This window comes from Canis lupus, chromosome 9 (genome assembly GCF_048164855.1).
Source record: "Canis lupus baileyi chromosome 9, mCanLup2.hap1, whole genome shotgun sequence".
NCBI lineage: Eukaryota > Metazoa > Chordata > Mammalia > Carnivora > Canidae > Canis > Canis lupus.
Window position 1 is genome coordinate 35,186,917 of NC_132846.1, and position 17,310 is coordinate 35,204,226.

The window sequence follows — 17,310 nt, forward strand, 5'->3', positions numbered from 1 at the left end:
TGCATTTTACTGGATGCAATTATGATGCATAATTCCTTACCACATGCTTGACTGAATGAAGGGAAGGTGGCTTATCAGCGGTCTAGTGGACTTTACCTGCCATTATTATAATCTTCTACTCTAAAACCCTTGATGAGGGCAGCCCCGGTGGCTTAGCAGTTTAGCGCCACCTTCAGCCCAGGGTGTGATCCTGGAGTCCCGGGATCGAGTCCCACATCAGGCTCCCTGCATGGAGCCTGCTTCTCCCTCTGCCTGTGTCTCTGCCTCTGTGTGTGTGTGTGTGTCTTTCTAATAAATAAATAAAATCTTTAAAAATTAAAAATAAAACCCTTGAAGAATGCAATACCTGGTTATTGACCAGGAGAAAGATATTATATGTATGAAAGCACCATGAATAAGGGCGCCTGGCTGGCTCAGTTAGTATAGCATGCAGCTCTTAATTTTAGGATTGTGAATTTGAACCCCACAATGGGCACAGAGAATACATAAATAAATAAATCTTTAAGAGAGAGAGAGAGAGAGAGAACTTTGCTTTTAAAAAAGTCTACGAACAGAGAAAGCACACCCTGAGCAAATATGAGCCCCCATACAAAAGCCATAAAGGCAGATTCATCTAGTTGGAGGCATTTGCTAGCATATGCAGTTTTAATCCAAGGTGACTAACAGCACAGCTGTTTGCAAAAAAAAGATTGTGAAGAATTACATATTGTAAGAAATTAAACAATTTTATGTTTCTGCTACCTAGAGGAATCTATACATTCAACGCAATCCCTTATCAAACTACCATCAACTTACTTCACAGAGTTGGAACAAGTAATTCTAAAATTTGTATGGAACCAGAAAAGACGCTGAATAACCAAAGGAATGTTGAAAAGAAAACAAGACTGGTGGCATCAAAATTCTGGACTTCAAGCTGTATTACAAAGCTGTAATCATCAAGACAGTATAGTACTGGCACAAACACAGACACGTGTTATCAATCGAACAGAATAGAGAACCTAGAAAGGGACCCTCAACTCTATAGTCAACTCATCTTCGACAAAGCAGGAAAGAATATCCAATGAGAAAAGACAGTCTCCAACAAATGGTGTTGGGAAAATTGGACAGACACATGCAGAAGAATGAAACTGGACCATTTCCTCACATCATGCACAAAAAGAGACTCAAAATGGATTAAAGACCTAAATGTGAGACAGGAGTCCATCAAAATCCTAGAGAGAACACAGGCAGCAACCTTTGTGACCATGGCCCCAGCAACTTCTTACTAGACTCCTCCCCAAAGGCAAAAATGAACCATTGGGACTTCATCAAGATAAAAAAGCTTTTGCATAACAAAAGAAACAGTCAAAGAACTGAAAGACAACTGACAGAATGGGAGAAGATATTTGCAAATGATATATCAGATAAAGAACCAGTATCCAAAAATCTATAAGAATTTATGAAACTCGGGATCCCTGGGTGGCGCAGCGGTTTAGTGCCTGCCTTTGGCCCAGGGCGCGATCTTGGAGACCCGGGATCAAATCCCACATGTCGGGTTCCCGGTGCATGGAGCCTGCTTCTCCCTCTGCCTATGTCTCTGCCCCTCTCTCTCTCTCTCTCTGTGACTATCATAAAAAAAAATAAAATAAATAAAATAAATAAATAAATAAAAAAGAATTTATGAAACTCAAATAAAAGAACAAAGAACAAATAATCCAGTCAAGAAATGGGCAGAAGACGAGCAGACATTCCTCCAAAGAAGACATACAAATGGCCAACAGACACATGAAAAAATGCTCAACATCACTCAGCATCAGGGAGATACAAATCAAAACCACAACGAGATACCACCTCACACCAGTCAGAATGGCTTAAATTAACACATCAGGAAAGGAAAGATATTAGCAAGGATGTGGAGAAAGGGGAACTATCTTACACTCCTGGTGGGAATGAAAGCTGGTGCAGCCACTGTTGAAAACAGTGAGGTTCCTCAAAAAGTTGAAAATTGAACTACCCTATGACCCAGCAGTTAAACTGCTGGGTATTTATCCCAAAGATACAAATATAGTGATCCGAAGGGGCACCTGCACCCCAATGTTTATAGTAGCAATGTCCACGATAGCCAAACTATGGAAAGAGCCCAGATGTCCATCGATAGATGAATGGATAAAGAAGATGTGGTATACATATACAATGGGCTGCTACTCAGCCATCAGAAAATGGCATCTTGCCTTTTGCAAGGACGTGGATGGAACTAGAGGATATCCTAAGCGAAATAAGAGAAAGACAAATATCATATGATCTCACTCATGTGGAATTTAAAAAACAAAACAGAGGATCATAGGGGAAGGGAGGAAAAAATAAGACAAAATCAGAGAGGGAGACAAACCATAAGAGACTTAATCATGAGAAACAAACAGTTGTTGGAGGGGAGTGATGGGGGAATGGCATAACTGGATGATGGACATTGAGGACATGTGATGTAATGAACACTGGCTATTATATAAGACTGATGAATTACCTCTACTTGTGAAACAAATAATATATGTTAATTGAATTTTATTTATTTTAATTAAATAAAATTCAATTAAAAAGAAATTAAGCAATTTTAATTTTTGTAAAGACTATCAGGTAAATTTAAACTGTGTTTCTAGCCTCATCTTTTTTCTTGTGTAAATTTCTCCTCAAGCAGGTATTTGTTTAATAAGGAGAATTCTTTATTCATTTATGTCTTGTTTTTATACTTGATAACTGCACCTGAACATAGAATTTTATGGCCATAATTTCTCATGGAACTTACTACACTGTTGGACATTACCTAACTTTTATTTTATTTTTGAAAATTTATCTATTTATTTATTGGAGAGAGAGTGAGAGTGCGCAAATGTGTTTGAGCATGGGGCTGGGTGGGGCAGAATGAGGGGAGAGGGAGAGAGAAAATCTCAAGTAGATTCTCCACTGAGTGCAGAGCCCAACAAGGGGCTTGATTCTGGGAATCTGAGATTGTGACCGGAGCCAAAATCAGGAGTTGAATGCTTAACCGGCTGAGCCACCAGGTGCCTGGACATCCACTAACTTTTAAATCAAATGTATTTAAAATACCAACTTTTATGTATTAAAACTATTTTTAGTAAGAATTTATGAAATGTTTGGTACAACTGTAATAAATACCTAATTTGCAGTTGATGGGTTTATTTTGTTTACTTGTTTTTGGAAGAAAATTTGATTTCAAGTCAGTGCCTTTTTTTTATTTATTTATTTATCTATTTATTTATTTATTTATTTATTTTTTTAAGTCAGTGCCTTTTGAAAAAATACTTTTTACATATACTGGATAATGGTCTTATTTGAATTCTGCAAGATCATAAATACTGGAAATGAGGTGTCGGTCTAAGGAGAAAATATTGTGATTATGAGGAACATGAGGGATAAGCAAAGCATAGGCGCAGTCTAGCAGAAGGTGTTTTGGGGTTTTTTTCCCATACTTAGAAGTCTTTAAAAATAATTTTTGGGTTACTGGACTTTTTTTTTTTTTTTTTTTTTTTTTTGAGTTAACTCATTGGCAGTTCTAATTACCTTGCAAAGGCAAGGCTTTTTAAATTCACATGGGGAAAAACTGCCATCTTTTTTTTTTTTTTTTAAGGATTTTATTTATTCATGAGACACACACACACAGAGGCAGAGACATAGGCAGAGGGAGAAGCAGGCTTCCTGCAGGGAGGCTGATGTGGGACTCAACCCTGGGACTCCAGGATCACGCCCTGAGGCAAAGGCAGACACTTAACCACTGAGCCACCTAGGCATCCCAAAAAACTGCCATCTTTTGATTGGAACATTTAGTAATGATCCCTATTAACCCTACACTGATTATTCACTCTATATTGCTAAGTTGTGAGGCTTAGAACTTTGACTTAGTTTCTTTACATTTGTTAAAACTCACAGTACTCTAATGCTATTAAATCATTCTGAATGAATGTATTAAAAGATTTTATTCTCTTTGATTGCCTTTTGGTTTTTTTATTATATATTTTAATCAACTTCATGTTCATGGATTCTGGCTGCTATGTTTTAGTGATTAAAATTCTTAAAGAATACATAATTTTAAAGGACCTGTTGCCCTCTAGATGGTGAATACTCAATATTTATTGGCTGGTGGTTGCTTTGCTTTGATTATGGCTTTGAAAGACGAATCTATTTTTTTTTAATGGTTTTTTTTTAAGATTTTTTTTTTAATATTTATTTATTCATGAGAGATACACACACAGAGAGAGAGAGGCAGAGACACAGGCAGAGGGAGAAGCAGGCTCCATGCAGGGAGCCTGACATGGGATTCGATCCCGGGTCTCCAGGATCACACCCTGGGCTGCAGGCAGCGCTAAACCACTGTGCCACCAGGGCTGCCCTTTGAAAGACAAATCTAATTGTTCTTTTAGAATGTAGAAAAGCAGTACTCTGAAATTATAATAATTTATATGGATGAAAGATATTAGTGTTTTGTTTATTTCTCCATAATTTTGCTAAATTTTAAATAAGAATTTTCCCAAACATTGGTTTATAAGTAGTCTATCAGGGCAGGGAATATTTTATTAAAACCCATAATATATTTAACTGCAGCTAAGACTTTGACATTATAAGAAGAGATCATTAGATTTATATAATTAGTAAAAAGTAACACTTAAATAGGTATTTGTAGGAATAGTTTATTTATTTATTTATTTTTTTTACATGAATGTTTCCATTGTTTCCCTACACCCAGGAACCAATTTGTGGTTATTTATCTAGTTTCCTTCCTTAAATAATTTTCATTTTCTTATTTTCAGGGGTTGCAAAGTCTTATTTACAGAGGCCATGCAAGAAGGGCAAATGAGAAAAGCAGGCTAATGTGATAGAAGAAGGGATGGTGGGCCTGAGACAAAATAAAATTCTATGAATCATTTAAATATATATAAATTTCTTTAAACTGCTGTGTTCTCAAAACAAAAAACTTCTGCCATGTGACTTTGGAACCTCTAGTTTGTCTTCATTCAACAATAACAAATTAGAACATTTGTATGTGGTTATTTTTATTTTTATTTATTTTTTATTTTTTTAAAGACTTTATTCATAGAGGCACAGAGAGAGAGAGGCAGAGACACAGGCAGAGAGAGAAGCAGGCACCACGCAAAGAGCCTGACATGGGACTTGATCTCGGGTCTCCAGTATCACGCCATGGGCTGCAGGCGGCGCTAAACCGCTGCGCCACTGGGGCTGCCCTGTGGGTTATTTTTAAATAATAAATATGTTTGTAATTATTGTGCTTATCTATCAATACATTTGTGTGGGCCACATGGTACTTTGATGTATTTTTTTTTTTTAAAAACTAAACCAAATGAGGTGAAAATGTTCTTACTGGATTCCTGAACCTTTTCCTCATGGCTAGTCTTAATCCCTATGTTGATATTCAAGGGTAGGGTTGGAGTCATAGATGAGTGAAGGGTAAAGATTGTGTATCTTGACAGTTGTATCAAATCAACACTATAAAAAATATGACTTAAAGTCTAGCATTGTAGAGTTTGGAGGAAATTCATATTTTCCAGCTTTGTTAAAAATTCCTTTATGTTGGGTTCATAAAACAACAACAAAATATGAATTAAAAAAGACTATATATCTCACCCTATTCACTGGTCTAAGTATTTATGCATTTTGCCTTTACAGCCTGAGGAAGAACTTGATCCTGAAGAGAGGGACAACTTCCTCCAACAGCTTTATAAGTTTATGGAAGACAGAGGTATGTATTTGATGGTCATTATTTAAAAGCAGTCATTTCTTTTACAACTTTACATTCTAGGTTCATGAATTATTTTTGTTAGAATCATGGGTATATGGATTTGGATTTCAAGTAAAGCCTAAGGATCAGTTAGAGTTGGAATAAGTATTTGGAATTAAAAAACTGTTAATATCTATTTTGAGCAGAAAATACATAGGTTGTATGGGTATAATTATACTTAGTCTACTTGGGACTTCTAAAACCAAAAAATATAATAATATTTCAGTGATGGAAGGTGAACAGTCATAATATAATCCACATACCCATTAGTTATTAATGCTATCTTTGCAGCAAGTAAACTAGCCTGATCCTCGGTCTCAACAAATGAAACAAAATAGACCAATTCTTACCTAAATTGAATAGGGTTTTTAATAGACTTAAATTGAAATACAGCCTTTATAAATTATTCCTTTTGACATTACATTAGTTCTGGAAAATCCTCCAATAAACTGGTCCTAGGCATTCTGTGACTTTGAGACATCATCCTTCAGATTACTGCTAACACTCTTAACATTTGTGTTCAAGCAATGAAAATGAATCCATGCCCTAAATTGTACCCTTTCCATTGTGTATGTTCTTGCCCAGGCTTCTTGAACCAGAAGCATTGTTGGCTGCACCTTGCAGTTGTAAGTCTTAGTTGTACCTAATTCAGTCACAGGTGATTTTATTAGTTGTGAGAGACATGATGAGTCATAGATATAAATCTAAAGACCGGGATCCCTGGGTGGCGCATGGGATCCCTGGGTGGCGCAGGGATCCCTGGGTGGCGCAGCGGTTTGGCGCCTGCCTTTGGCCCAGGGCGCGATCCTGGAGACCCGGGATCGAATCCCACATCGGGCTCCCGGTGCATGGAGCCTGCTTCTCCCTCTGCCTATGTCTCTGCCTCTCTCTCTCTCTCTCTGTGACTATCATAAATAAATAAAAATTAAAAAATAAATAAATAAATAAAAAATAAATCTAAAGACCATCATAGTGCTGTATAAAGAATATAGAGAATATTTTGTGTTGTCTTACATAATTTAAGGTTCTTTAAATATATGCTTCTGATTAATAAAACTTGGGAAATTAGAAATTGGAAAGTTTTGTATCGATAGCCTTGTAATAGCATTTTCCACTTAAATAAAAATATTTATCCTACTTTCATGTTAAAAAGGTACTCCAATCAACAAACCACCTGTGTTGGGCTATAAAGATCTCAATCTCTTCAAACTCTTTAGACTGGTTTATCATCAAGGTGGATGTGACAATGTAAGTATAGATATAATGAAAAGTTAAATTATCTATGTTGCAGTTATATGCACTGTAGGTGATAAACACATTTTCTTAATGAACCTAGAATATTAGTGTAAAGATTATTTCCTTTTGTAAATGTTAACAAATAAAAACTTAATTTTCCAGATTGATAGTGGTGCTGTATGGAAGCAAATTTATATGGACCTTGGCATTCCTATTTTGAATTCAGCTGCTTCCTACAATGTAAAAACTGCTTATAGAAAGTAAGTAGTATAGTTTATTCATCAAAGAATACATATTACAGGAATATTTTCCATTTAATTTGTTAACAATTAAACAAAAACACATCAAGGAACATTTAGTTAGAGAAAGTATATAAAAAGTTTTAGGTTAATAGATATTAGTGACTGAACGTTATTTCATCACACCAAGTCTACTTTATTCCATTTCTCGTGTTGTCTTGATTTCCTTTTCAAAGTCTGGGATGTGGTACGTTAATAGTATGAAACGATGATACATGTTTATAGAGTTATATTACTTATGTTGAATAGCCTTCATATCAAAACTATTATAGCTTTTTCAGGAAGAAATTTTATGATCAGTATTTCTGTTTATAATCCTGTATAAAGCACTGAGAAACTAGTAATAGAAAAAGTACTTTAAAAAAAGTCTCGAGTATTACTTTATAAAAATATGTGTGTTTAATAATATAGTATTTAAGTTAAATGTAAAGACAAAGATTTCTTAAAATGAAACTGTTTGTTTAGGTATCTCTATGGTTTTGAGGAGTACTGCCGTTCTGCAAATATTCAGTTCAGAACTGTCCACCACCATGAACCAAAAGTAAAAGAAGAAAAAAAAGACTTAGAAGAATCAATGGAAGAGGCTTTAAAAGTAGATCAAGAAATGCCTTTAGTGGAAGTGAAGAGTGAACCTGAGGAAAATATTGATTCAAACAGTGAAAGTGAAAGAGAAGAAATAGAATTAAAATCTCCAAGAGTAAGTACTTAATATTAGTTTTACCTGGTTTATTTTAAACATTAAATTTTTATTATGGACATTTTCAGATCCACACAAAAATAAGCCAGTGAACCTAGTTTATTTTCCAGTATTGAGTTGTGCATTAGGCAGACTAGCCTGGCTATTTTTTTCTAGATATAGCACATCTTCTTTCTTCTACCTAAAATACCATTCCTCCTGTTGTTTTCTATTTATGTCTGTTCAGATCATTCTCATCTGTGGTCAGTCTCACATATTTACTTCCTTCAAGTCTTACTAAAAGTCACCTCCCTAAAGCCTGTCCTGATCACCTTATCTAAAATTGTAACCTACCTCCTGTCTTTGGTATTTGCAATGCCTCTAATGTTACTCTTTTTATCTGCAATGAACTTTATATTCTCTTTATTGTATTTGTTTTTTTTATGCTGCTCTGCACTAGAATCACACTCCATGAGGACAGGGATCAATATTTGTTCTGTTCGTTGACAGACCGCAGGCATCTAGAATAGTGCTTCATCTATAATTAAGGACTTACTAACTAGTTGTTGAATGAATGATTTCCTCCTTGTAATATTTGTGCCTCCAGCTGGATGAGATCTTTTCTTTCTCTATTACCCCACAGGACACTGTACATACATTTCTTGTGCCAGTTTTTTATGCTTTGTCTTATTTTCTAGTCCTGTGCATGTTGATTTTATCTTCTAACCTTGCTCTTCTTCTCCCTTAGTATATAATTCCTTTGTAGAGATTGTCATCCATTGTTTTTGATCATTGTTGAATGATGTCTACATGGTAGGATTTATCAAATTTTAGGAGAAAAAATTTTTATCACACTATCAATGGCATTCATTTACTGTTACATCTTTTTTTTTTTTTAAGTTTTTATGTATTTATTTGAAAGAGAGAGTGAGAGAGAGAGAGAGGGAACAGAGGGGATGGGCAGAAGAAGATGCCCTGCTGAGCAGGGAGCCTGATGCAGAGCTCAATCCTGGGACTCCAGGACCATGACCTGAGCTGAAGGCAGACACTTTGCCAACTGAGTCACCCAAGTGCCCCTGTTACATCTTATTTTTTAGTGAAATCATGTTTAGTCAAAGAAGAAATGAAATTACCTCTTTTAGTTGCTCAGAAACCATTTTTTTAAAACTGTCCATTTTGACCATCATCCAGTAAATGGAATCTTCCAATGAATTTCATGAAACATTCAAATTGGTTTGCTTCATTTCTTTTTAATTTTTAATTTTAAAAAATTGTGGTAAATACACATACTATGTATCCTCTTAACCATTTTTAAGCATCAGTTCTGTGGCATTAACTATATTCCCAGTGTTTTGCACTCATCACCACTGTCCCTTGCCAGTACCTTTTTCATCTTGCAAAACTGAAACTAGCCATTAAACAATAACTCCCCATTCCCCTCTACCCAAGATTGTGGCAAAACCATTCTACTTTGTCTCTTTGAATTTGACTACTCTAGGTACCTCATATATATGGAATCTTACAGCTTTGTCCTTTTTTGACTGGCTTATTTCACTCAGTATAATGTCTCTCAGGTTCATTCCTGTGTATGTGTCACAATTTCCTTCCTTTTTAAAACTGAATATTCCTTCCTAAGACTGATTGTCTCCCATTATATGTATTTTGGACATACTTTCCTGTCATTAAAGATGTTCCTCATCTTTTGTAAATTATCTTCAGAGTACTACATAATATACATATACCATAAATTCACCTTCCTTAAAATTTTCTCCAATTTTTTATGATTACAAAAAGTGCTGTAATAAATATACTTGTAAAAATTCCTCCTCATTGGTCTGAATATAGAGGGAAGACTTCTAAGAATGGGATTTCTAGGGCACCTGGCTGGCTCAGTCAGAAGAGTATGTGACTCTTGATCTCAGGGGTGTGAGTTCAAGCCCCACGTTTTGAGATTACTTAAATAAGTAACTTAAGAAAAAGGTATATAGGTCTAAAGTCTGATAGATAGCAGTTGTTTTCATTCATTTACCTACACGTATTTAAAGAAAAGTTGCTCTGTGCATAGGATATAGAAGTATATAAGACCATCTCTGCCCTCATGGAATTTACATTCTAGTTCTTTGTGAAAAGAAAAATACACTTTTTTTCTAACTTTGAAGTTTATTTTTTTATTTTTTAAAGATTTTATTTACTCGTGAGGGACGGACAGAGAGAAAAAGAGAGAGAGGCAGAGACACAGGCAGAGGGAGAAGCAGGTTCCATGCAGGGAGCCTGATGTGGGACTTGATCCTGGGACTCTGGGATCTCACCCTGAGTGGAAGGCAGACACGCTTAAGCCCTGAGCCACCCAGGGGTCCCTAACTTTCAAGTTTATTTTTTTTATTTTTTTATTTTTTTCAAGTTTAAATAGCACATAGGAACTAGGGAAAACATTTGTTATACTGAAATACTAGTTGTTATTTTAGTACTCTCTAAGTTGTTGGTCCCCCCTTTTTTATTTTTAAAGATTTTATTTATTTACTCATGAGAAACACACAGAGAGAGAGAGAGAGAGAGAGAGAGGCAGAGACACAGGCAGAGGGAGAAGCAGGCTCCATGTAGGGAGCCTGATGCAGGACTCAATCCTGGGACTCCAGGATCATACTCTGGGCCAAAGGCATGCACTAAACCTCTGAGCTACCCAGGGATTTCCCCCCCTCCCTTTTTTAAAGATTTTATTTGTTGGCCCCTTTTCTATCCTCACTTTATTCCAAGTAGAGGGAAACTGCCAGTGTGTAGCGGTGGACCTGAAGGAGAATTTAGGAGAGAATGAAATGGCTCAACAGTTTCACAGTCAGTTGAGCATACAAGAGGCTAAATGAAAGCTTCTGGGGAAGAACAAATTACTACCAGCCCAGTGAGCTCCAAATACTTATTCAAAGAAATCAGCTCACCTGTTGGCCATGGATGCATTTTAGTCCTTTTATTTTTAAAATTTATTTTTATTTTTTTTAGAGAGAGAGCAAGAATGCTGGGGTTGGGAGGTAGGCAGAAGGAAAGGGAGAGAGTATCTCAAGTAGGCTCTACACCCAGTGTAGAACTGGACGTGGGGCTCAGTCTCACAACCCTGAGATCATGACCCGACCTGAAATCAAAAGTCAGACACCCAACCGACTGAGCCACCCATGCACCCCTATTCAGTCCTTTTAAAATGTAGTCACACAGAAATACAGTGATAATGTAAATTTTATCTTAAAAATGGTAGATTAGACATCATAGAACTTTTAAAGAGCCCATAATTTAGGAGGCTGATTTATTTTTAAATTATTGTTAACTTGCATCATTGATACTTAATTATTTTAGAACTTTCAGTGTAGTCAAGAAATATTAAAAGTGTGATAAAATAATGCCAAGTGAAATAAGTCTAACAAAGATAAATACTGTATGATTTCATTATATGTGGAAAATAAAAGCAAACAGAAACATACTCGTGAATAGAAAGGACAAACTGGTGGTTGCCAGAGGGAAAGGGGTGTGGGGATAGACAAAATAAGTAAAAGGGATTAAGAAGCACAGACTAACAGTTATAAAATTAATCATAGGGATGAAAAGTATGGCATAGGGAATATAGTCAATAATATTGTGATAACTGGTGACAGGTGGTATCTACATTTATGGTGAGCACTGCAGAATGTGTATAATTCTCAAATCACTGCGTTGTATACCTGAAGTTAATATAACATAGTATGTCAACTATCTTTCAATTAAAAAATTTATTGTAGTCAAGAAATATTAAAAGTGAGATAAAATAATGTAGTCAACAAAGGAGGAAATTTTTATTTTTTCTGTAGCATGTAGCCAAGGATCATAGTAGACATGGACATAATTAATTTACATGGGTTGAAAGGAAAAGCACGCAGTGGTTGATGGGCTGTCATTGTCACGTCTCAAGACAGAGAAACAGCTAGTCATTGCGAAGGTTTGTGAAGGTTTAAGAAGCATTTTCTGCCTTTCTCCCCCTTTGTTTGTAGTGATAGCCATTTTAAAGCTTTTACCCCTTCTACTAGGGACGAAGGAGACTAGCTCGAGACGCAAATTCTATTAAAAAGGAAATTGAAGAAGAGAAAACGGAAGACAAATTAAAAGACAATGATATTGAAAATAAGGATGTAGTTGATGACTATGAAACTGCAGAGAAAAAAGAAAATGAGCTACTATTGGGAAGAAAAACCACACCAAAGCCGAAGGAGAAGAAAATTAAAAAGCAGGAGGATTCTGATAAAGACTCAGATGAAGAGGAAGAGAAAAGCCAAGAGAGGTACTTTATCTTATATTTGTTCTCCAGAAGCACCTGTCTGGGGTACAGCAGCGCTCTGTTCCTGCTTAGAGATTCAGGTTTGAGGGAATGTTTTCTTATTGGGACTTCCATTCCTCTTGTCTAATGAAGGTGAGACACATTGTGAAGATGATGTGTATCGCCTTTCGGAATTGGAGAATATACTGGTCGCACCATTTTAATAGCACTTGTGCCCTAAACAGTGGCCTCAAAGAAGGCTGCGCCACCCAGTCAAAAGAAAGGTCCTGCAGTTGACAGCAGGGAAGGGAGCTGGAGAAAAATGGAGGAAGTGGACAAGAGGAAACAGCGACAGCAAAAATTCCATTTTAAAAAAGGTACAATGTGGGAAAGCTAACAAACACATGGGTGCACAGTACTAGCCAATGTTTCTGTGTGTTAGCTTGATCTAAGACATTTTTCTTTTTCAAGTTATTGTATTGGAATAAGTGGCATGCACCCCTGATTCTAGCTTGGCAAATACATTCTTGCCCCACATCACACCAATAAATTTCAGTTTTTTTAATGTCCATCCTGTTTGCTGTTGAGTGTTGGTATTTTTTTTTCCATGTATTATACATGTATGGACTGAACTGAATTAAAAATAACCAAAGATGAGGCAGTCCAGCTAAATCAAAGTAATGTCCGACTGTGTTTAGTTGGCCATTTATGTGTTGTCAAATGGATTTACTAATTTTTATATGCTACTAAAAAATGAATTTTAATTCAGCAACAACAGCATAACACATTTTCTTGTAACATAAACTCTTCTCCATAGTTACTTTTCAGTTATTACATTATATGATAAATTTTCTAGAAATCTGAGTTGTTAAGCAAAATTGGGGAAATAGCCTGCTGCATCCAGTTAGTGGCTGATACCCATCTGAAAATTAACCACTGAGAAAATATTTAGAAAATGAGGGATGACTGGTGAGTGGAAGAGGTAATTTTATGTATCAGTACATATAGGTACAAGAGCTGTTCACAATTACATGTGAATTAGATTTGTAAATAAATAAAGTTCTGTAGTGAAATAGGATTAGTATTAGGTAAACTGGGAGGAGATAATTAGAATTGCATATAATGATGCGAGTGTAGTATTTCAAACATTTGGACAATAAATTTTAAGCAAAGGTGAACCACTAAAAAAAAAGTAGGGCTTAATTATAGTTTGAAGTTTTGTTAAAAATAAACATCAAAATATGTGTTATATGTATATAATAAAACAAGTAATATATGAATATAAAATATATGGCTTTAAAAACCTTTATAGTTGATATGTTAATAGAACAGATACTTATTTCAGAGAAAGTTTCACAGACTTGAATATGAAGAACAATATTCCCTTTTATTAATGAATGTATAGAAAAACATAGTCTGTATTCTCATTCTGTAACAGGAATCATGGAAACAGATTTTTTTTTATCTGTCGTGATTTCTGTTTGAAGTAGTTTCTTAGTATTTTGAAATTGCCTTATCAGGATATAATTTGGAAGGAGTCCTTTGAGAAAAAACATTCCCAGGGCAAATGGGGTTGAAAAAGCTTCTTCCTGTTGGTTCCCTAGTGGTCCCCAAATTAATGCCTATGTTTATCAGAGCACAATGTCTCTTCTGAAGCATTTAAAACTCTAGGACACTAGGATGATCTGTGGTGCAAATCTCTTCTGAATCCTTGCAGGGTTAATATAGAATGTTTTGTTTGTAAAAATATGTGAAATATTGTTGGACCTCCCTATGTCAATCTCTTTTATACCTGATTATTTGAAACAAAAGCTATGAGAGAGGAGTAAAAACACATAGAAATCAATACAATCTACACAGAGCTTTGTTCTCCTGGTGCTATCCCACAGTTTCACCAAGTGACCTAATATTCAAATATCTATTGTTTCTTTGTTAGGGTAGAGTGACCTTTAAAATACAAACTAGTTTAAAAGATAGTTACTAAGGTACATAGTCCTTGTCCGTTATTCTGCCCACTAAAATTTAGTTTTGAAGAACCATGCCAAATTGAGCAGAGTAGTAGATTTAAGACAATTTAGTTGCAGAGTACAAACTATCTTTAGATAATTTTCACATAATAAGGTGGCACTTGAGTATGAATCCTAAAGACTTTTTCAAAGCATATGGATCTTTTATCAAAAATGATTAATCTGACTCTGCATCATCATTAAATGTGACTATTGATTGGCCTTGAAGAAATCTAGATTTTCTTGTGGTACAGTGCACCTTTACATAACAAATAAATTCCTTAGTAGGTAGTCCATAAAAATCTTCTCCTTCTCCTCCTTCTTCTCCTCCTCCACTGACATGCTATTAAGATAATACTTAGGTTTTGACTATCCTACATGTTGGTTTCTTTTAGCATATGTTAGTTTATTCTCCATTAAATTATTAGTAGCATTATCAATGTTGTAACTTGCCGCAGGGAAGAAACTGAAAGCAAATGTGACTCTGAAGGGGAGGAAGATGAGGAAGACATGGAACCCTGCCTAACAGGAACCAAAGTGAAAGTAAAATATGGCCGAGGGAAAACGCAGAAAATCTATGAAGCTAGTATTAAAAGCACTGAAATTGATGATGGAGAAGTTTTATACTTGGTACATTACTATGGATGGAATGTCAGGTAAGCAAAAAATGTATTTTCTTACTATTGAAATTTCTTTGTATGGTTCAAACAGATTAGTTTAATGTTGTGGACTAAAGCAAGTGGTATATAGATATTTACAAAGCACGCTTTTTATTTTTTATTTCTTAAGATTTCATTTATTTGAGAAACAGAATGAGTGAGAGACAGAGAGCACACGAACAGGGTCAGAGGGAGAAGCAGGCTCCTCTGCTGAGCAGGGAGCCTGATGTGAGGCTCAATCCCAGGAGCCTGAGATAATGAACTGAGTCAAAGGCAGATGTTTAACCAACTGACACCCCCAAAAGCACACCTTTTTCTGGATTCTCCAACTTTCAACATCCCCACTGCTTTACCAGCTATGTCAGTACTTCTGCCCCACCAAGATCCTATCTATAGTTGAATAGGTTGGATTTATTATTCATTTGCAGCGAATGAGAAAACATAGTATGGGATACCATAGAGCCTCTCAATAAGAAGTCGTTAGCTGAATAATGTGAGTCCAGGGCACTGCCTCTGAGGACAGCAATAGCTCAGGATTTTGTGGAAACAATCTTGCAGAACATGGGCAGAGAGGCAGGCCTGCAGCTCTCAATAGTGCAGGTGGTTTATTACATTTATTCGAAGTCAAGCTTGTATCAAGCATTGTAATAATTCTAAATTGGTTAATTTAAAAATGTTAGAAAAAACTCAGGTTTGGGCTTGGTAGGTGATTTGGGGAAGAGTTTAAGAAGTGGGCTTTGTTCTGGATTAGATATGATCATGAAGTGGTGATAATTCTGTGATTGGTTATCTTAATAAATCTTATCTAGAAGGAGAGGAGACTAGACTTAGGTTAGTGTTGTAATTGGTTAAGAAGCAGCAGTCATTCAAGATAAAAAGGATGTTGGTCATTTTTGTGGCTTGGACAGTGTTCCTTATTTTCCTATAAATGTTTAGACACTATTACCAAGTGGTCTTGGTTTTGTCTTGATCCATCATGGTCATGGAGCAGACTTGTCTGATGTTGATGTTCTGTGAAATTATTGATGTTCAACAGGAGAACAACAGAACCTAGCTATGAGTGCTGGATCAGCTCTGTAGCTAATAGTACTAGGCCAGTTCCTGAATGTCAGGGACTACTTTTCTTTCTCTTTTGGAAAGTCTTGTGTGCTTAATATCTTGCTTGCCCTGTATTTTCTTGGAGCCAGAGTGCTTCAAGGTTTCCCTACATACTGGAAGTGTGCTCTGTTATGTGTCAATTCCCTCACCTCTAAATTGGGGAAGATAAAATACCTACTTTATAGAGATATTGTTAGAAATAGTGCTTAACATATAGAATGCTGAGAATAGTGCCTGGCATGTCGTAAGTGCTCAATAAATGTTGAGTGTTTTCTTTAGTGAAGGAGAGCTGGGTTTCTTTCATTTTGCATCATATTAAGAGTATAGGTTAGTAAATAGCATATAAAACTAACATTTCTCAAACCAGACCCTGTGCCCTTCATACTTATGCCAACACTTGAAACAAACTTTTTTTTTTTTTAAGATTTTATTTATTTATTCATGAGACACACACAGAGAGAGAGAAAGAGAGAGAGAGGCAGAGACACAGGCAGAGGGAGAAGCAGGCTCCATGCAGGGAGGCCAATGTGGGACTCGATCTTGGATCTCCAGGATCAGGCCCTGGGCTGAAGGCAGTGCTAAACCGCTGAGCCACCCAGGCTGCCCAGAAACAAACTTAAAAAAATGTTAAAAAGGAGTTTATTTACTTATTTTAGAGAGACAGAGAGGGAGAGAGAGAGAGAGAGAGCATGAGCAAGGGGAGGGCAGAGGGAGAGAGAATCTCAGGCTGACTCCCTGCTGAGCACAGAGTCTTGATTGGGGAGGGGGGTTCTTGATCTCATGACCCTGAGCCCTGAGATCATGACCTAAGCTGAAATCAAGTGTCAGACATTTAACCTACTGAGCCACCTAGGTGCCCCGAAACAATTGTGATTTTAAAAAATGTTTACCATTGAATGTTTATAGTTGAGATACAATGATATATTGGTTTCAGGCAACATGACATGATTCAATGATTCTATGCAAACTCTTAAATCCATCTCTGAGATCTATGCATGTATGGTTGAATTGGGTGGGACTACTTTGTCAATCCTGAGTCACTGTCTTTATAGTTGCAGCACATGGTACCCTTCATTTTTCCTCTGCTTCTGTTCAGTTCCTCCCCGTCCACTCTTTCTTACCCTCTTTGTGAGTCTGTTCTTCTGTTCTGCTTTATAGAATGCCTCTTCTTTCATCCTTCTTGCTTATCTTTTTAATGTTTTACTATGACTTTTCTCAACAGTCATTTTCTTATATGGTCATGTTCTTCCTAATTGGTTATCTTCCCAACTAGTTACA

General features: G+C 36.1%; 1 protein-coding gene across 6 annotated transcripts in view; it reads left to right on the forward strand.

Annotated features, from left to right (window-relative positions):
* Positions 1-17,310, forward strand: part of ARID4A (AT-rich interaction domain 4A) — a 68,608-nt gene that overhangs the window by 34,510 nt on the left and 16,788 nt on the right. For all 6 annotated transcript variants that reach the window (XM_072838732.1, XM_072838735.1, XM_072838736.1 and 3 more), the window contains 6 exons: positions 5,674-5,746; positions 6,939-7,033; positions 7,184-7,281; positions 7,786-8,017; positions 12,043-12,293; positions 14,734-14,931. In XM_072838732.1, the coding sequence (XP_072694833.1) occupies positions 5,674-5,746; positions 6,939-7,033; positions 7,184-7,281; positions 7,786-8,017; positions 12,043-12,293; positions 14,734-14,931 (947 nt within the window). The remainder of the gene's footprint in view (positions 1-5,673; positions 5,747-6,938; positions 7,034-7,183; positions 7,282-7,785; positions 8,018-12,042; positions 12,294-14,733; positions 14,932-17,310) is intronic.